General features: G+C 32.7%; 1 protein-coding gene across 3 annotated transcripts in view; it reads right to left on the reverse strand.

Moving 5' to 3' along the window:
* Window positions 1-22,693, reverse strand: part of FSTL5 (follistatin like 5) — a 252,130-nt gene that overhangs the window by 219,838 nt on the left and 9,599 nt on the right. For 2 of the 3 annotated variants that reach the window (XM_041479939.1, XM_041479938.1), the window contains exon 2: window positions 14,002-14,032. In XM_041479939.1, the coding sequence (XP_041335873.1) occupies window positions 14,002-14,032 (31 nt within the window). Of the gene's footprint in view, window positions 1-14,001; window positions 14,036-22,693 lie in introns of all 3 variants that reach the window. The other variant, XM_041479937.1, reaches the window with a different exon arrangement.

Genomic DNA, 22,693 nt, shown 5'->3' on the forward strand with positions numbered 1-22,693 from the left:
CTGCCAGTAGAGAATGTTTTTGACTCTATGGCCTGCAAAAGGTGATTGCACACAAGTTAAGAAAATTATCATATTCAAATTAGGGGGCTTTTTAAAATTCCATCTATTAATTTTTAGGCCATTTAAAAATCATTAATCTATTTTGCACTACTCTGCAGGGAAACCAATGTTTTTCAGCAACCAGCATGATTCAAAAGCTCTTTAAAAGTTATACGTAAACATAACATGAACTACAACAACTTCTCTGTGCACACTTAACATTCCATGAGTTAAAGCATTTTTCAACATTTTTCTTCAAGTTGTCCTTCCAGTGCCCTATCTGAAATTAAAGAACAAAAATTCTAAGCCTGTTTAATTTAGAATAACCATGAATTAATCCTAATAATGAAATAACTTCAATACAACGTTGTCTTTGAATCATTAGAGGATTTGCAGATAGTATCTTGTGAATGCAAACAAGATAATCACACAAGCACAGATACCAAATAACCCTTTTTCCAAACACTGGTGGGCATGCATATTCAACAAAATGCAAATATTGACTTTTCTGATAGCAACTAGATCAGATTGCTAAGGTGCCTGATGAGACACTGCAATCCCAGTGTGGGAAACAGTACTGACCTTCATGCTCTGCATGGCAAGCCTCTAGCTTGCTTGCATTTATGATTCCCCTAAACTCTGAGCATTTGCCACAACTGCAAGAACAAAGTAGACATGTGGAAAAGGGCAATCTCAGTCAGTACAGAAGAGCCTAAAAGAAAGTAAACAGGTTTCATGTCTCATATTACCTCTCCAGAGAGACAAGGAAAGGAAGAAATGCCATTTGCAACTGACTGCATATGAAGATCAATGGGCACATAAAAAGACTTTTTTTCCTAATAAGCAAGGAGAGGGGATAACAGATCACACACCTTGCACAGTCAGCAATCAGTGTGTCCAGCAAGTGTGTTAGAACACAGACCTATAAAAAATGTTAATGCTTTAAAGAGTGTTCATCCAGAATGAGTGCATACAGTCACATAGAGTCACAAAACATGCTTTACCAAAAACCTCCCCAAACACGCTATAAAAACCCAAGTTTAAAAGAAGAAATATCTATAATACCATATATTTGAGTTTGTATGTTTTAATCTTGAACTACATCACACTTCCAAGTTTTGCCTAATCCAACACTTCAATTTGAAGTGGAAATAAAGAAATTAAAGGGAAAAAGTCTAGCATTTCCTGCTACTTTTATTACATTTGCTATAGATTATATGATACCTCAAAATGGTTATTTAAAATAAATATACGTATCATTTAATAGCATTTAAATACATTTAAATGCTGTTAAAGACTCACCAGAAATCATTTTTTTTCTAGATTCTGATTTCTCTTCTGAGATCCTCTTTTGACACTTTTAATTGTATGTCTGTCCTGACATTTTATCTGTACATCTATGAACACATAGATATATAAGTTTATTAATATATATTTAAACAGGGATATGTTGAACCACCTTAGAAAGACTATGTTTAGGCAATATAAATAGCTTTATATTTGTATCTTTAGCTTTCATCATTCTGTGTTACTTCTGCCAATGCATTTCGTTTGTGACACTCCTAACTCTATATACTGCTTTTATTTTGAGATGTCAGTTACAATTATGAAGAGTAATAAGATTTTTCAATGTTCCTGGGGAAAGAAGGTCAGATTATTGCTAATTAAACCAGAGTACAACCTACCTATATGATCCTTTAAGCACATAAATTATGATTCTGATACCACAATGTTTTTATTAGATTTTTTTCCTCCATTTGTAATGCATTTTTAGTGGGCAATTATCCTTAAGGCTACAAATCACAGCTTTTATGTTTTATGAGGAAAAATCAATGTGTGCTTATTAGAAAGTTGGTGGCACTTATAATGCAAATGGGAATTTTCTATGCCTTTCTATTTGCTAAAATTCTCTAATCTTTGCTTTCTTCTGAGAGCCTTCATTTAATCAGCTCTACGCAGGACTTAAAAAAGCTAAGGAAAATGCTCGATTTAATATTCTTGGATTTATTTATTTCTGAGATAATGAAATGCTTTCTTAAATTTCCATTAAAGTAATGATGCCATGGACTTTTATAGTCATTTAAAAGAATGAAAACATCAAGATTTGACTGATTATTGCTAGTGGGCCAGCATTCCCAAATGTATATGTGGGTTTTCTGCATAACTCAAATGAAGAATAATTTGAACCTTATTATTGAGAATTTTTGTTTTGATATCCTGCCAGCATAGCAATCTAAGCCTATGCTTAGGTCTAGACTGGACACCAAATGCTAGAGAAACAAAAATTCATAGCCTGGGCATCATATGTGCAAAGAAATTCTATGTGCTACAAAGTCCAGTGAGAGCACAAAGAGAAGAAAGAATCCCACTCGGTCACGTTGCCATTGAATACAAGGACACTTGCTTATAGAATGGCATTTAGATGAGTAAACACTCGTGTCAAATCTCTTAGATTATTTAACCAACCATCAGCCATTACTTTATCAGCCATGGATTTACCTTTTAATCAACCCCTGTGCAAGAAAATTCTGATAAGTGCATGGACAAGAATCTATCCCACTGTATTTCTTTCCCAGGCTGGAAACTCTGATAAACAGCTTTTTGATCAATAACTGTTGCCTAAACAGCCAAAGGCTTCGCTTTATGTAGTTATGCAGGGCCACACAGAATTACAGTTTGTTGCTGTCATTGCAATGACACCATATGGATATCCTTTCCATAGCTGAGCAAAACAAAATCTGGCAAACCTTATTGCCAACTATTACAATTTTGAAAGATAAATTTTTTTCTGACAGTTATCTATACATCACATAAACTATAAAAGTCCTTAAGAATCAGTCAAAATTTATTCTATTATGATTTCAGATCATATTTTTAAAATTAGAAAATATTTGAATCCACATTAATTAGTAAAATACAATTATTTCTTGAAGATTCACCAAGCCCTCCAAGGTGATGGAAGAATAGGTCAATTTACAAAAAATAAGCTTGTAAAGACATGATCTGAACTGAATGTTCACCTTAACTGTTTTCACTCAGACCCATGAATTCCTTTTCAGAATCTGAAACTGAAAACTATGTGCCCTATGACTATGAAGAAAGCCAGAAGTTACTTGAAATACTTAATCTCTAACAACCTTTGCAAGTTCAAAGGCATATCCTACCCTTCAATATTCGAGGGAGGTTTCATTTTAAGCCTTACACATATTCTCCCCCAGAGAACACAGATTACTTTCTGCCATGCCAAATCTTGAAAGATATGAATAGCTGGTATGAAAAAGGGAGGCAGAGCTAATGCAAAAAGGGGCACAGGTGGGAAAGAACGTGGAAAAAGAAGGCTTTAGAGAAAATGATCCAGGCCATGGCTGCACAAATAAAGTGATATTTACACAGGTGCGTAAAGGAAAAAAAAAAAGCAGATTGTTTTATCATAACCCATAAAATGAAAAATTTTACCTCGCCCTACAAACAGAACACCTCAAATTAGTCTTCCAGATAAGAGAAGTCCTTAAAGGATTTAAAGGAGAAGCTGAGTGACTCCTTGTATCATCTCTCTCAGGCAAATTCCTGAGGTTTTTCTGATTAATGCATCACTTTGCATGAACTCAAATAAATTTGTGTACAGGTAAAGCACCAAACTTTCTGCTTTGTTCCACAGAACCAGGGAAATTCCTCCTGAAAGACGTTTCATTCAATTTTTACTTTATTATTTGCTCATGATCACACATAGCATTTTTAATATCATATTAATTCATGCAAAGAGGAGAAAACTGCACATAAAGAAATATCTTACTGCATACAAGAAGTACTGCCTCTTGTTTAAAATAATTATAATCTACCTAGCTTTTCATTTCAGGAGTTCCATGGTTTTATCAAGCATTTGTATCAACATACTTTCAGAGTATCCCATTCTGCTAGGAAAAACGAACTATGTTCTTGAGTTTTACTCAAAAATACTGTCTGATCACTGGAGTAACTCTTCTCTATACATACTTATAATTAAATTAATTTCAATCTAAACCATTAATTCCTTCAGTAGTATATTCAGATCTACATCTCAGTAACTCTACTGCCAACTTCTTGCCTCCCTTTTTTCTTCCCAGAGTGCTGTTATGTATACTTAAAGACAAGAAAACAAAACCAAACCACCACCTTTTTAATAATAGAAAATTATTTTTTACATTTCAGCAAATATTTAATAAGCTAATTTGAAAAATGAAATTTTATTATTAGGAAGAAAGGGCAGAAAGCTGTATTCATTTGCTAAAGATGTACACAAGTGCATAATCAAAAAATTGTATATGTTTTTTGTACTAATCACTTGAATAGCTACAACAGAAACATAATTTTTAATTTTACTCTAATTTATTTTTAAGCTAGAAAATATCTATTCATTGTTTTAATAGAATGAAAATATTTTATTTAAATAGCCAAGTTTCTTGTTCTAATTTGTGTCATGTAGGAATATATATGCATTTTAGTTTACAGCTCATTCATCTAAGGAATTAGCTTTTCAGGTCTTGGGAAGCTACTTTAAATTTGAGGATTAAAAAAGAAATTTATAAAAAAAGTCTCATATATACATATACATTTATATACATATACATGCATTCATATATATACATACATGTATACATATGCATATATATATATGAATTAAGAAGCAAAAAGACATTTGAGTGACTGTGTCCTGGGTTGGCAGGACAACAGGACATACAAACATCATACAGCCAACCCAGAACAGACTGCAACCTCTGGTGTGGATCCCTTCAGAAGAAGGTATAATAATTACCCACATTTAAACTGCTAGTTAAAATGGATGCATTCATTCCTTGTAAAGTTTCCTTAGAAACACTAGACTGTTAAGCATAATCTAAACAGACAGCTGGGTCCACCCTTTATGATAATGTGCCACGCAGCTTTATTAATCTGACCTTTGGAAACAAATGAGAAATTTTATACTGCCCCACAATAATTGTTAGTGACAGGCGTTTTAGCAGTCTGTAATTTGCACTCCACCGTAACACCTACTTTCAGTTATGATGCAAACCTTAACAGGATCTGACACCATCAATCATGTCCTGGTGTCTAAGGCAAGTGACAAAAGAGCGTGCTTGGAGTAAACTAGAACTCAACCTTAATGATAATGAAACACATCTACCCTTGCTATTCAAAGACAGAGGCAGAAAATGAATACTGTAATTGTCTCAACCAGCATCTGAATGATACACCACCCTGCAATAATTGGGAGTGAGATTTGAGGTGGAAATTGTGTTTAACAGACTCATTTTTCAAGTTTATATAAGTTCTGATTGTCTGTTAAGTTGCTTGCAAGACTTATTTGATAGGAGAAAATATGTTTTTAATGTATAATCAATAGCACTCTGAGAAACACTGTATGAATGCAAAAATTAATTCTGTTTAAGATGGCACGAGTATGGAAATTTCTTCTATGTAACACAAATGTGTCAGGTTTTTTCTACATAAGTGTTCTTAAAAGTTTATGGCCTATAACCAGCACAGAAAACCTATATGCAAGTTATGTTGATAGCTATCAGTGTTATAAATATGCAATAAAAATCAGTGGCCTCATACTTGAATGAAAAAGATACCTATTTTCAGGTATTTATAAAATATATATATATATATAAATTAAATAGAATTTATTTCTGAAATGCCAGTATTTATTCAGATCTTTTGCTTCTGAATGCTATGTATTCCTTCTCAACATCACATTTTCTTTCATGATAACCCTTTCTCAACTTGAAATACTTCTGTATGAATAGTCTAATTGAACTACTGCCTACATTGGATTTTAAGTTCATATCTAAAATATTATTATAGAGCATGTAAAGATCTCTGTGGATTTAAAAAATTACCTCTATGTATATATTTTTCAGTGGCATAAATACCATAGCCTCCTTTCTGTGCAGTAACGAGGTATCACAGCAGACTATTTTATATAAACATAGAGATAATACTGAGATCTACTGATAAAGCAAGGGTTATGCTATAGGTAAATAAAACACAATAACAGAAGTTGCTTTCTTCTAGTATAAATTCTAATATACATTTTTAGCTATTACACTGTATACTTTCTATTTATAAATAAACCACAAGTTTTTAGTTTAATAGCATTAGTATATTTTCTGACATGCACTTTGCTTTTTGAAAATCTATTCTAGAAGAAAAACTTCAAGTTGTTCAGATAGGAAGATTATTTTGCTTAAAAAGTCTGTTACACAAAATGTGAGCTGCACTTTCTATCATTCTCATTTGTTTATTTTTGGTCACAATAATTGCCTGCTACATCACAAGTAGTGTGAAATAGCCTGCCCCACCTGGCTATTATATGCCAAACTTAACTAAGATATCTGTGGTGCTGACACAAATCATATTTTGCTCTTCATTCTGAGAATGAAGGTTCTACAAAGGCATAGGGTAGACAAAAAAAAGGTAGATAATACTTTAAAACAGCTAAGCTTCACAGGAAATGACCCACTTTACATTTAGAATTCTACTGTTGGTGTAATCAAAGGAATATTCACTACATGTGAGAAACATGGCATGCATAGTCTACAGACACTGCACTAATGTATATATATCTGTATTAAAGGATCCAAGAATACTTTTTCTGTGAATTTAGTGCAAACCTTCAGTGCTCAAGAGCTAATTCAAATTACCTCGTATAGCCATCTGTGGTTAGTGTACCTCTTTTAAAATGAAAGAGGTAAATGAAAGCCATTATTGAAAATACACATTGTGTCAAGCACATAAAAGAATCTTAATATATAAAACTACAAAGCTTTTAGTGTTAATTTTTAACTTTAAAACCTCAACATTATTAATAATAAAAGAATAGACTAACTTAAAGTCAAGTCACATTAATTAGCTCTTCTCAGCCTACTCCTGAAACAACACAAGAAATTACCCAAAACATTTTCATTATAACAATCAAGTTAAACAGTAGCTTCTCTTACATGGAAGCTTAAAAAAATAATCAGACTGTATTGCTATTCAAAGTCTTTTGTGGGCCACACAACATTAAAATTCAGACCACAAATACATTTAAATTTAAATAACCAAAATTGCTACATTCATCCTCTGAGTGACTTCTTTAAAGATAGTAAAGTCTTAATAGGAATGAATATGCATTCCAGTCAGTATTCAGCTCTGCCAGTGCTCAATCTCTTCTCCACCGTATCTGTTCAAGTGTGTGTGCACTACCAAGAAAATCTTCATGAATTCCACTGAACTTATTCTCTCTTGTCAAGTTCACAATGTCTGCTTTGAAGTAGATTTAATAATTTAACAGAAGGCAACTTAAATTTTAGGAGGACACGGATGAATTTTAAAAATACCAGGGATACCAATCTCTTATGTCACCTCTACTATGCTACTATATGCAGAAATAATCATTGTATCTCTTGTTGGAATAGATGTATCATATTGGAGAAGAGTTCTTACCTGGAATTTTGACACAGACCATATTTTTCCCTTCCAAATTTCTGAAAGTCATGAATATTACATATGAGAAAAAACCAAACTCAAATGTACATTATCCTGCTGTAAAGCAAATCCAAAGAAGAAATTCCTAAAGCTGCTAACAAGTCAGGCACGAAGAATTTCATCCTTTTATGAATGCAATAGACGCAGTTGTATAATATTTTTGCTTTCATATTTTCTCCACTATCATTATATATACACTATTACTTAACATATATAGGTTCATTTATATATGAATTATCATATAATACATAATTATACATAATAAGTATCAGTAGTTATCTCTGTAATCATTATCAGAATATATGTGCATTCCCCCACATAGTGTTAAAAAGTGGCAGAAATAATGGATATGCATTTAAGAAAAATTAAAGATGCATCTGATTTTTCCAATTGATTTTTTGAATATACACTGACAGCTGTGAATTTTTGCATAATTTAAATAATTTTTTTTCATCTCATAGCAAAAATGGACTTGGAAACTTTGCAGCCAAGCAGTATAAAGTTGGAAACAACTCCTCTGTGAAAATGCAGATATAATTTGTAACAAAACACTCAAGAAATTCCATATGATACTGTTCCTCCCCTGACACTAACACAATAAAACTGCAGGCAATTTTTCACTTGTATGGAATGTAGGTCTGGAATTTATCTTAAGGTAAATGCTGCAATTCTGTAAAATATATGCACCATGTTGTATTCACTTGTTATTACTTTAGCCTTTTTAATTAATTTCTTGACTAAGATAAAGTGTGTTTACCTGAAGATAACAACCGGTGAGGCCATATTTGTGCAGTTTACACTGTTTATGTCATGGCATTACACTGGCAGCAGGTCTGACTAGGTTACTGCACAAATACCGCACGGTATTGACAGATAGATATCAAAACTGCATTTCAGCATTGTCCAATAATGCTTTGTTTAAAAGAAATAAGAAAACATTTTCCTAAATCTGTAAATGCAGTAGAGACCTTGCTCTTAGTGTATACTTTCTATGTCAGGTAATCACACTGTTACCGCAGATACTACCTAGAACTGACACTGATTCACACACTTTACTTTCTCAAAATGAGCTTCAAGTCTGCTGAAAAATAAATTCTAAGATTAACTATTATACTAAAATTATTTTCACACATGAAGAAATTTATTTATTTTAAATGCATTTCATAATCTGACTCTGAATTGATTCAGACATTTGCATTATAATTTCTATAAATGTTAATCATGATAAAGCCATTCCAATATAATAATAAAGAAAGAACACTCCAAAACATTCAGTTAATAACACTACATCTGTAGGTCTTTTGTAAGAAAGGGAAAAGAGAATTATTCAGGTGTAAAACAGAACTGCATTTCTTATGACAATTCTTAAGCAACAAAGAGATTTGAGTTTCAGTTGACCAGGCCTTGGAGGAGAACGGAGCACGATAAAGCCGATAGGATGTGGCATACTTAATCCAAAAATCCTCATACCAACTCTTCAAAGTTTATTCACTTAGGTAAATTGGAACATAATGGCAAAGAAAAGAACTTCAGAATAAACACTGTAGGTCAGATGGGACAAACATTTACCAACCTTTTGCTGCTACACATATTCTCTAAAATACTATTTTTTTTTTTGAAGTGTGCTATCTAGTAGAGAAGCTACCAGAGCATAACAAAATAAACCACTAGTCCAGGAGGACTGCACTTCAAATTCTAACCACACAGAATTAATAGAGGTCTGTTGATAAACAGATTAAGACTAATTTGTTTAATTATTTTAATAGAATAATTATAATATTATAATTGTTATAATAGTATATATCAATACATAATATTATATTATAATATTAATATTATAATTATTGTAATATTTTTAAATAATCTTGAGTAGACAAACTGAATTACTGGATACATTACAGAATGTAATGAACTGTATTTTTTGCCACAGTTAATGGTTCTAAATTGACAAAGGATGCTGGTACATGTATTCTACATCAGAACATGCACAGCTTTGTCCATTACCAAAAGTAATAACAGCCAGACATATCGCAGAATCGATCTAACAGTTTGTTCACCCACTGGCATTTGAGAGTATCTCCAGACACAATTTCACTCTTACAAGTTATTATTCAAAAAAGGCCTTACTGATTTTGTCCCTTAATTTCTCTAAACTTTAAAATTTCTCAAGCTTTTTTTTTCATTTCTTCTTGTCTTACTTTCATCAGTGCATAGAAAAAAGAGTACACCAATCCAGGATTTCAGAAAAGGAATGTTGTGAAGGTATGCTAACTATTTAAAGAGGAAAAAGCAAGTAAGATATGCAGGTGATGTCTATATGATTTCCTCTCTAATTTTGGTAGCTAAAGATTATAAAAGGAACAGATGTTTCTTAATGATATCAGAGGAGTCTGGCAATATGTTCATAATCATAGATAATTATGGTTTTGAAACTAATCTGTGAGTCAATAATGGTTTTACATTCAGATTATTAAGGTAGGCATAAAGTGAGAAGTATTGAGTACAATTAGAAACTCAAGTTGTAATTAAAATTATGTCAGTCAAAATTTTCTAAACGGTTTAATTTTGAGTGTTAGTGATGTTCAAAGCTCAGACCAATAGTAGCTAGCAAACATTTTAAAAGCATCCTATACAGCTGGTATACTACACCCATACAGGTGCTCTTAACTAAAGTAAAAAATTCTCCAAATTAATAAAATTATTTGCATGCACATTTTGAAAATGTTACGAAAAGTGCATATTTTTCAAGTCTCAGGTGGAGCACTTTTTGTATCTTTGAAATGTATTCTTTAAGTTGCTGGAACTATTAGGCAAAGTTACACTACTGTATCATTGCTCAGTATCAACACAACAACTGCTTTAGTCAGCCTAAATTCAGAAATTTTTCTGATTTTGCTGGTGTTTTTTTAGAAAAATATTACACATTGTTTCTCTATACTGAAATAAAATTTTTAATTATCAAAAAAAATGTACTGTAGTTCAACTATTACTAAGCTTAGGGGCTGATCTGAAATGTTACCACTTGACTGAAATATTTTTGTGGCTCTTTATTTCCTGTGTGCCAGTGTTTTTTCTGTGAAAAGGAATTGAGATCCCTTTAAGGTTCGGTAAATAGTTGAAATGGGTCAACCTTCTGGTACTTCAGAAGTAACATTTTTTCAGAATAATGTTGTCAGAAACTATTTCAACTTTAAAGTTTATAATGTTATTTATTAAAAGCACATTAGTGCGTACAAAGTCAAACCACAGGCTGGGAAGAAAATTCTTTAAATTGCTTAAATGTAACACAATTTCTGATGTTTCCAAATCATCACAAAAATTATCTATTTTATCTTCTACTACATATTTGGAAATAAAACATTCTTTTGTCTGAAGGAGTTAACACTGAAAAAGAAAGGCAAGGAAGATCAAATGGGACTTCAAACCAGCAATTAAAAGTTAGCAAGGTTTGATTGGTAATTGCCTTGTTATTTCTTTCATATTATAGAAGTGTTATAAAACCAATTTCATTTTTATTTTGCCCTGGTGATAATCATTTTCACATACAAAAAAATCTTGGAAGCATATGGAAGTTTGCCAACACACATTAAAACTGTAAAATGTTAACATAGTGTTTTACATAAAAGCAGTGTTGCTTTTCTCAAACAGAGTACACAAAGATCTGTTACCTGTTAAGTAAAACAAGAAAAAGAATTTCACAGATCAGAAAGAGATGGGACTAGTGTCAGAACAAAGGGTGTTTGAGTATTGGCTTTTATTCTGGTGTGATTGACTTAGAGGCTGAAAACAGAAGCAACAGATGGGAAAAACAAACAGATCAAAAATGTATCAGGAGAAAAAAAAACTACTACAGAATAATAAAAACATACTTACTAAAATAAAAATAGGAAGCAGATGTATTTTACAGCAGTTTTTTTATAAATTAGTTAAAATCAAATTTCATAGGTATTTATAATGTAATAGAAGACAAAGAACGCTTCTTTATACTAATATATTGATCCTGCTGAACTCAAAAAGCATTTGACTTGAATTCTGCTGCGATATCCTCCCCTCTTAAAAATACAATCTAATGAAATTATTATTAATAAAAATTAGATACTGAACTACTGACTTCAACAGAAGTTGCAAGGCACGACAGAGACATCAGCATTTCACTTGGTAACAATGAACTTGCCCTCTGAATTCAGAGGACAACATTGCTTCTGAAAACATCAGAACTCTTAAGAAACCACAGAAAACTTTTTTGTCCTTTTACTGTATGCAGGGGCTGAAATATGTAGAGTGTAAGGAATATTGTTAGGAACCCATCCCAATAACTTGAGGAAAATTTACCTATCTCAGAAGAACATATGCAGAGCACAAAACATTTAGATATTGCATGTGAACTGCAGTTACTCACTGACAAGACAAATATGCTTATGCTGAAACATTAATTTAGTCTTGTTTCATCTGAACCAACCAGTATTTTAAGTAGAATTTTAAGACTTTATATGCTGTAAGTAAAATAAAAATATATTTCTGAAACTTTGCAATTGCCTGAATAAACAACACATGAAAACAAATAAATTCAAAGAATATGAAAAGAGAACACCACAAAAAAAACCCCAATAATAAACTCAACTCAAAATAGTATTATGCAATGAAGTATATCTGTAGATACATATATGTTTCCAAGACTATTCTGTGCACAATTAGTCTTCCAGACCACTGAAATCTTCCAAGCTGAATTGTCAGTTTAGGCAGAGACAAACATATCTTGCAGGAAGTTCAGTAGGTTAAATATTTCCTCAAGTGATGTTACAGATAGAATCCCAACAAATTTTGTGCAGCTCAGCACCAAGAGCACTGCCTAGCTGGAGAAAATGGGTATCTCCCTTCAAGTAGAGTTTAATGCGCTCCTTTGGTTGAAGGTGTGGAGAACACCTCACAATCCTTTGCAAATTGTTTCCACGGTTAGTTCACTAAATTAACAGCTAATGGAGAAGATGGGCACTCCCATCCAGCTCATGACTTTGTTCCTACTTTTACTTTTTTATGTTGCTCACATACATACTGTGATGACCGCCTGACAACAAAATAGGGTGGGGTGTGTGAGAAAGACTGTCAAACATCACATACAACTGACATCAATCATAAAAACCCACAAAGAATGGCTCATTTCAGAATCCTTCAGTATTCACAAATAATTTATTCCTGTAATCTGATCTGAGTTGTCACAGTCTTTTTCATCATTTGTATTAAGTCATCAGACAGAAAAGCGTTTTGAACAATACATCATGGATACACTCACTAGATCTAGAGAAGATTCACCTTTACATTGTATTACCCCTGAAAAGAAAATTATAAATCACAAATGGGTTGAAAATAAAGGCAATTTTTTGGTTCAATTATTTCTCCCATGCACACTCTTCAAATGAAGGACCATAGGTCATTCAGATGATGTAAATTATCATATCATTATAAACAATCTAATTGTCCTGACACAACTCCAATCAACCATCAGCTTTAGCTTGCCTTTAGAAGCTCGTGTTTATCCTCCATGTGAGAGAAGTCAAGAAAATTGAGATGAATGAGTACTGTGATACATAAATAACTGAATTAAGAACGGCTAACTCAGGTGGTATGATTACACACTGCTTCCTAAGGTAATAAAAAAGATACAGGTTGGTTTGTCACTTAATTCCCTCCTCTCTTTGCAACATTTAATTGGCGATCTTTCTCCTATCCTCCCTTTGTTTCCCCTTGTAAGTATCTCATATCCTATCTCTATAAAAATCTAAAATATCAAGAGAACAAGCTTTGCCACCATTGGCAATTTTGCTTTTCATTGCTTGCTTAGCAATTTTTAATGAAGAGGTTTGGATGTTCTGTCTCTTAACAGACTTTATATTAGGAAAAAAAAAAGGCGTGAAATCCACATTTGAGTTTTGGAAGTCTTAATATCCTCGAAAAAAGTTTGCTTCTTTAACTTGGATATTCTATTTCACACAGTGCTTAGCCACTGGCACAGAGTAAGGTGCAGTGAAAATATAAATTGTATGCAAAAACCACCCACAACAGCTGTTTTGCAAGGCAACCTATTAAAGGCATGATTAATTTGTGAACAAATTGGAATCACACCCAGATTCAGATTTACTGAATGGAAAGGGAGAAGCTAAATTGGTGGTACTGATGTTTTATGGAAGGATAATAACCAGCCATAGGCAAGGACATGAACTTGGTGAGAAACTGTGCAGCCCATCCCATCCAAAGTGCAGCAGTCAGTTCATCTCAGGGTTCCAAAAATAGTAGCTAATACATGTACTTTCTGAACTTCAATCCCTTTCCTAAAAATATATTTGTCATTTCAAATACTAAAATACTTAGCAAACAATCCATCTGGATGTGGTTTACCAAAAATGAATTTGTGATAATTATAAGAATGTCCACATTTTGAAAACAATTGGCACTTACCTTTATTCCTTGAGCTTTCATGATTCTTTTCCTGCTGCAATTAAGAGCAGAAAAATGTATTAATTTCAGAATCAGTTATCACAAAAATCATAAAGTCATAGACATACATGACCCAAGTGAGACACTGTAGTTCCTCCTCCATCCTGCCCCAAAGTAAAATCGACTACACTTTGCCTGATTCCTAAAGAGTCCTATATATCCCATTTGCCAACTCCCCTAGCATTTTTCAGGGTTTTTTTCTTCCCACAATGACTGGAATTAAGTGCTGGAACACATTACCCAATGGGGCCATGCAGTCTCTGTCACTTGACCTCTGTCTTGGGAGATGCTCATAATTCAACTGCACAAGCCCCTGTAAAACTGGGACTTGTCCCATGATACAATTTTGAAGCTTGAAAACTTACTCAAGGCACTTATCTGCTCCCAAAATTTCAAACTTCGATTTTACACAATATTTGCTCAAAAAGATGCTCTTTATTTTGGGTATTGCAATTCTTCAAATATTTGCTGCTATATAAATTTATGCCAGTAAAAATAGCATTAGCAATAGGCTAAATGCAACACACTTCTAAATTTCATTCCATTAAAAGATAGCTTTTCTTTTACAATTTTAACAAGAAAAGCAAGTTACATAGGTTTTTTTTTTCTTTTGCTGCAATTTTTAATTGGCATTTTAAAGCATTTTAGCTTTCAATAACAAAGAGAGTGTACTGGTTACCCTTTAGTACTAATTACACTGTTTTCTTTTACCTATATAGACCAAGGATTTGTTATTACTGTGCTCATAACAGGTTCATTTAGTCTTAAAAGCATCCAGACTGTACACAGAAATCTACAGAAAATGTTAATACTTCCACACCAATACATATGTCCTTGAACAGCGTATCTGTTAATATTTTTTAACTCACAGGGACATGGAAATGTTTAGTTAATATTAACTTTAGCATAAGGCCATCTTATCCTCAAACAAGCAAAACATATTGTTCCAACATTTTTGATTTTGTGAAATAATAAATAATATGCCTAGTGAAGCAATATTTTTGTTGTTCCCTGCAACCCAATTTTACAAATCTAAGTTAATGATTCTTTTTTCATTTCTTTTCAAACAAATAAATTAAAACTTGTATGTATTTGGAAATTATGTTTTCAAATTTCTCCATGACTACAGTAGAAACACTAGTGAGATATTAAAAAAAAAAAAGAAAAAAAGGAAAACATTCATTATCAGTAAAATATGATGTACTAGATACATTTTTAGTATTTCCTAGACCCAGTGAATGGTATTTCCTGAAATACTGGATATAATGTGCTGAATTCACCAGAATCAATTTTCATGCTATTCATGCTATACTAAATTTCAAGCAATAGTTTTAGTATTACTGAATTTCTTTCGCATTTCATTTTACACTACACGCAGCATTTGGTTTAGAGGATCTGCCTAATACTTTCTTCTAGTCTTCTAAAGGAAAACTTGCTTGTAATTTTTATTTTATATATCTTTAGAGGTCACGCAATGAAACTTAGTCTTTAATAGGCCAGTGTAAACTCAGAGGAATCTTGTTCATGATAAGTCTGTGCTTATTAAAAAAATCAACCAATCACCAAGATTTAGAGTCAAGATGTAGTCAAGTTGTGCTGGCATTTGAGATAGTGCAATTTTATGCAATTTTACTGTTCAGTTCCACAAAACTCACTAGTCTTTTCTCCTTTTAGTTTGAAATCAGAAAAATGGAATTTTTTGCCAACAAAGCTGCAATAGACTCTAAAGACTTAATCCAATAATTGATTACTAGATCAGAGCAGCCTTGCAGGAAAGCAAAATTAAAAGTCAAATATTGATATCAAAGGAGAAGAGGAACACTAATTAGGATGAGAATTACTTTTCAGGAAGAGAATGCAACAAACTTGGCAAAGATCAGAGAAACAAAAGGATTTAGATGAAATTTTAATATTTAAAAAAAAACAAAACAGACTGCGGGGGTTTTTTAATGAACTGTGTTAAGATTTCAAGGAAAGGAGGCAATAACTGAAAATATCTTTTTAGACCTTTTTTTTTTCTACTATATTTTCTTTAATTTCAGCTGAAGATTATGGAGCAAATTTTCATGGCTTAGCTTTCTCAAAACCACTCAAATTTTAATTTTAAGCTGCCATTCAAACTAGAAAGAATCTAACAGATCTATGACCAGACTCAGTGTGATATTCCTTGGGCCAAGATGCTTGTAGCAGCAAAGAGCACCCACATAGGAAAAAAAGTCTATGCCTCAAGTTATTTCAAAATTAACCAGTGATAAGACTGGAGGTAACATCTCTGAACTCAGAAAATAGTTTTCTGCCTAGAGAAATCTTGCTAGATAAGACTTTTCAACAGAAAACACAGAGTTAAAAAAACATAGACAAGTTTATACTGAGGGTGAATTAAATACACATTCCTCCTTAATATTAAAAGATAAATGATGTGAAATATTTTCTGTAGAAAATCAGTAAGAAGAAATGAATTATGCTAGTGACCCAACGTTAAAAGCACCCGTAACTCAGAAAAATTAATTTCAGATCCTCAGGGAAATAGGAACTGCTCATCCACATGGGAAACACAAAAACAAATAAACAAATTTTTCAGGGTCCTGGAATGTGAGAGAGGTAACTGAACTATTGAAACTTTCAGTATGGTTCATAATGAATAAATTGTTCATAATGACATTTATTTCCACCAGCATTTGTGCAGTGGGCTAGCATTTTAATGTTTGCTGGCCTGAAAACAACAAAATTCTACCCACGTATTATTAGAAAATATATAAATGTGCAAGCATCAGGGTATTAAGACACACTTCTGTATAAACACATATGTGGAAGACTTTATAAACCTACTATTACACATATTTCTGTTATTTTTCTCCTGTACGCATTATGAGATATAAACAAAATATTTCTACCCAACATGTTAACAATCAAAAACTACATATAAATAAATTTTAAAACAAATTTTATACACACACACACAAATATATATATATATTCATTCATGTAATCATCCTGGATCTATATGTCCAGAATTATTACATGAACTACAATACCATACTGGTACCTATTGATATGAGCCATCTGTAAACAGAACCAACCGTTTTGCATTCTAGGATATTTTTATCAGCTTCAATATAGCAAAATACTTTTCAATTTAACACTCTCCAAACAAATTATTCAGACAGGTTGAATGACATTTTATGGCTTTGTGTTGGATTACAGTGTATCAACCTGATGAAATGTATCAATGCAGAACATATTAGAACTGCAAAGAAACCTTTCCTGTGTGCCCAACAGGCTGAATTTAAAGTAAACTTTTTGTGCAGACAATGTCAGATTTTCTGTTATGTTTGTGAACTGAAAAAGATCACAGATGGTTGACCATAAAAATAACTATTGTTACAAATTGTAAGTCATAAAGTATTTCCAATATAAATCAAAAGAGGCTCTGCAAAGAAACTTATTTAAATATACACAAATGTTTTTTCCAAGGTATAAAAGCTCCTTTTCTAGTATTATTTTTCTTTTTTGTCTTAATACACAAAAACTATCAACATCTCTTAAAACGTTTTGATATCATCATTAGTCCGAAATGTCACGTTCGCTAAGTAAGGTTGACATAGTACCAAATCTTATTAAGAAGGGGTTCACATTAGCAGTAAGGGGTGTAGAGAAGGATGATCGAAGGGACTCTTTTTACCAAGAAGGTACAAAGCTATTTATGAGAATGACCAGAGCTCATCTGTAAAGGCAGATGACATTCTAGGACTAAGAAAATACACAAACCACTGAAGAAAAAGTAAAGCTCATTTCTTAGCCTCATTTAAATATATATCATGCAAATTTTGTTTGGTTTTTTCTCTATTTGAAAGAAAATTACTATTTATAAACCTTGGATGTTGCACACAGAAGCATTTTGACTGCCACTTAATTCTATGGTTTTTAAAAGACAAACCACATAACTGTATTTCATACAGAACTCTACTTATGGCTCTGCCTGAATTATCTGCAGAGGATCTGGGTATGTGTCTGCCAGAGTGGGCTACTGATAAAGAAGAGGAGCCTTATTTTGTCTTTGGAAAACTCAGACAAAGCCTCCTTTGCTATGCTAGCTCTATTTAAAAAGTAGCTCATGAATTAATCAAATTCCTAAAATAAACAAAGTACTAATTAGTATAAAGCATATGGTAGATTGTCCTTGACATGTGACAAACATTTAAATAATTTAATAAGCATACACCATTAATTACAGAAGCTGATGAAAAGGAGTGTAAAGTTATTTGCTTTCCTAACATTTTAAAAAGAAAAGTTACCATCAGACACATAACAAAATACAGTTAAAATGCAGAAAATTAGTTTTGTGTTCATCGCCTTTATGGCTAATTGTGCAGTAGGGGTACTATACAGATAATGACAACAATAATAATAATAGAATAATTTTTATTAAAGAAAATATTCCATTAAGAGAGGTACCAGAATAGCTCTTATTGTTGAACCATGTACAAGCCATAGTAGCTGAATTAACAATATATTCACTAAAATTAATACAATAACATTATTTACAAAAATTCTGAATTAGAAATGTACAGAAACCTTTTATTCATGGGTGAAATAGCAGCATGGTCACAGCCAGGGAGTAGAAGCACACATATTGCACAAAGCAATCTGGTAAACTATTCTCAGACCCAATTTGATCAATGACATTAGGCTGAACATTTGTGTTTCAAAGAAGTTTTATAGAATCAGACTTCAGCAGACTCATAGCAACAGCAGCACAATTGCAATTTAAACTAGAAACGCATGCAAAGCAGAAGCAATGACATTTACATTTGTAAAGCTGTTCTGTTAAGCAGCAGTAAGCAAGGCCTTGCTTACTATGGTAAGGAAGAAAGAATGCGCAAAAAGTGAGCCATTTTCCTCTTGCTCTTGTCAGAATGCTATTTACTGCAGAAAGCTTTTTAGTTTAATGTTTGCAGCAGGATTCTTGAACTGGCATTCTGCATACACAGCCCAGTCTTCTTAGAGATTGCCAACATTTATAGCAGCAAATTCTGAGAAAATAATATGTCACAGGTTGTTCTTGTATTGATTAAGGCATCACATGAATATAAGATTGTGTGAAGGAAACAAGACGTGAAGCAAGGTTGCTAGGCAAAAATAAGGTAATATATAAAGCTGTGAAAGCGCTCAGAATTAATGGTGTTCCCAGAAATATTACTAAATATTAAAGTGTTAAGAATAAGCCTTACAGGCCTGTGGAGAAACCATGATGAAGTTTTGAATTCATGAATCTATATGAAAGCAACCCAACAACATCTGGGGAGCCTCAATACAAGAGTGAAATGATTGTCATTAAAACCAAAACCAAACCAAGAAAAGCCCAGCCACAGAGATGGGAAGGGTAAACTGTGAAATACACTGATTTGGTTCTTGGTTTGCTGATTTAGGTCCCCGAGGAATGTGAAGAATAATCATGGCAGACCCAGGAAGATGAGTTTGAAGTAGTTGTTCCTCTCTGCATGCAGATCACAATTGCTTAAAAGCAAAGGAGAAGCAGAGAACAAATAAAGGTACAAAAAAGTTCAACATCATCTTGTCTATGTCTGCATACTCTGAAGGAAAACTTCCTCTAGACCAGGCGTCAACAAAGTGTGTGATTTCTATGGATGAAAAGTGGACAGAAGAAGTTCTACACAAAGATCCACAGGTTTTTCTATTCAGGCCTGTCTGACATAAAAGCAAATAACCTAGATGGTTGCAAGGGCATGTATTATTCTTAAAGGCAGCCTTGGATCATATAAAGCAGAGCAGACAAAGCCTTTGCCCTCAAGGTGAAACAGTTCTGGCCTAAAGTTACTGTCTAAATCCCAATGTTTCTTCAGTACCAACTGAATTGAAGCAGCTTCCTGCTAATGACACAGTAACGCTGTTTACCAAATGTACACACTCTGTAATTGCACTCTATGAAATAACATTTCTTTTTTAAAATAGGCAGTCAGTCAGATTAGTAGATTTTCAAAGAAACAATTCCTTCTGGTAGGATTGTTCACTATCCATATAGACCCATTTCCAAAACAACGCTAGTGTAAAAAGACCTGCCTGTAGCAGGCTGCAGGTAGCTCACAATACAAATAAGCACGCTATAGGACCTATAAGCCCTAATTACTCTTGCATTGAAAGGTATCTGAGTAGTAGTTTAGGGTTTTAATTTCAAGGATTCTTATTTCACTAAATCGTTGGCATTTAGTAGTATTATAAAATTATCTTTTTGTTTATTTGTTTGTTTCCAATGTAATACCTTGTCCCTGAGGAATCCTAATGATCCTACAAGTCCAATGAAACAGTAGTGAAAGGCCAAATATATATTCCTTCATTTTACTGAAGCAGAGAAAGGCCTGTTTTCCAAATGTTGTCATTTTTCCACAATAACAGAAAATCTAATAAAATCTACATGCTGACTTTAAGGATTGATTCTTCCATTGGCTGTTACCCTTCAATCCATGAACCTCTTTATCATCAATTTTCCTAGAACTGGTCACAGCTCTGAGCTGAACTCTGGAAAAAAAGTCCCAACAGAACATGCATAGAAGGTTACTCTGCATAGATTTCTTAGGCAGCACACACTTAGAGAAATACAGTGTAACTATAGCTTCATTAATATGATGTCTTCATACTTTGTTCTTTGATGACAGACCAAATACATTCAAAATTTATAAGCAGTTTCACAGCACATGATAGAAAAACATTCTACCAATTTTATACTGCTGTGCAGTGTTGCTGTTTTTACAACACTTTAAGCATTTGGATGCTTAATGCATGGTTTAAGCAGCAGAAGTGTACACTTTTGCATTAAAACACGTACCACTATGAACAAAAACCACTTAAATACTGAACATTTTTCAAGCCAATTTATGTAGCCAAATGCAGGCTACAGCTCTCCTTAGCTAAGTTGGAGAAACTACGTAAATAAAGACTTTACAGAAGTAATTACTGCTATTTGTGCATATTTTGCATTAAACTTTATATGCTCAGGCACTTAGTGTAGTATTACTTCCCCATCCATAGACTGAATAAGATGTAGTTTCTTCAAGCCTACTAAGAAAGGAATGCAATAACACAGGACAGTCAGATGGAAATACTAATCTGATGTAGCTGAGAATAATATTCAGTGTATATACATTTATTTTGCAATTATCTGAGAACACTCTAGATCGCAATAGACAAAGAAGGGGGAAAGAGATCTCCAAGAAGCAACACTTAGCATAATGAATTATCCCTGGAAATTCTATGATACAGTATTTAATGGGTATTCTATTACCTTCCCCTTTACACGAGTTCCTAAAGCTCCAGGTACCCTCACAATTACTGAACAATAGCATATTTCCTGACAATATAATACTTAAAACCAAAAAAATAAAATAAATAAATAAATAAATAAATAAAATAAAAAGCAAGCTACTACAGATGGATCCTAGCCACAGAATTCCCAATGGCATTAATGGAAGCAATTTGCCTAAAATCTCCATTCATTTTTCTTTCTAAATTTCAGAGGTGGTTTTAAGTACAATTTTCTAAAACCACATAATGCATTTTGCTTTTTATTATTCAGTCTGTCTGAGGCTCATTCACATCTTATTTTTCCTCTTGGCAAATTTTTGTACAGATAGAAGAAAATCTACAGGAAGGACAATTAGGGAGTATAGACATGAGAGCATAAACATCAATTACCTTCTTACAAAACAGGAATTCAAGTAATATTTAGTCTGCATTGAGACATAATTATGGGTAAAATTGTAGTCTATCTACCACTATTGATTAAAACCAGTATGCTGAGACATTGCTAGGTTACAAACAGATTGTTTCTACCATTCATCTCATAAGGGCAGATAAGGTAGTGCAGCAAAGCAAAAGAGAAGTTCATTATATGAATATTAATCAATTGCAACTGCCCTTTTGTAAAGTGTTCAACTCTATGTTTGAGGACTACACTTATTTAAACCAGAGTTTTGATGAAAGGTTATATCATATTACCTACCGTGTGACATTTAGGAAACTAGAAAGTAAAATTAGGATCGTATTTTCTTCTACTGAATCTTAGAAAACTAAGGATTAACTCAGTATTTGATTGGTGAATTTCAACTTAGTTTTCAAAATGAATTATGAAGTGCAGCTATATACTCTGCAGATATACTAACAATTGGTTACATCTTTTCTACTGTGCAGTAGGTAATGTATTGTAAAGCTTTTAGCTATTTTCTCTTGGCATTCATGTTGGAAATAATTAGCTTAAAAAAATAGGTTCCAGAGAGCTGAAATAACAATCTAATAAATAGCTGAAGTTCTAATCTAGTTCATTATATTTTATTTTTAATTACAGTTCCTTTATATATATATAAGACATCTATTTTTATTCCCTGTCTTAGACTGATACAAATAAACAAAAATAAAATAGACTTTGTTATAAATAATAAACTTCAAATAATGTCCTGAAAATATTTCCTCATACCAAACCAATGAGTTTGAATTTATTCCACCTAATGATAGAGTAGGTCCCAGGAAGCAGTCACTGGCAAAACAAGACAGCTATATCTAAATGGTAAGCTCTGTTTTTTACAAATTGCTAATAATACACCATCAAATTTTTTTTTGAAAATATGAAGATATAGAAAAT

This window comes from Pyrgilauda ruficollis, unplaced genomic scaffold (assembly GCF_017590135.1).
Source record: "Pyrgilauda ruficollis isolate IOZ18807 unplaced genomic scaffold, ASM1759013v1 scaffold5, whole genome shotgun sequence".
Lineage (NCBI taxonomy): Eukaryota > Metazoa > Chordata > Aves > Passeriformes > Passeridae > Pyrgilauda > Pyrgilauda ruficollis.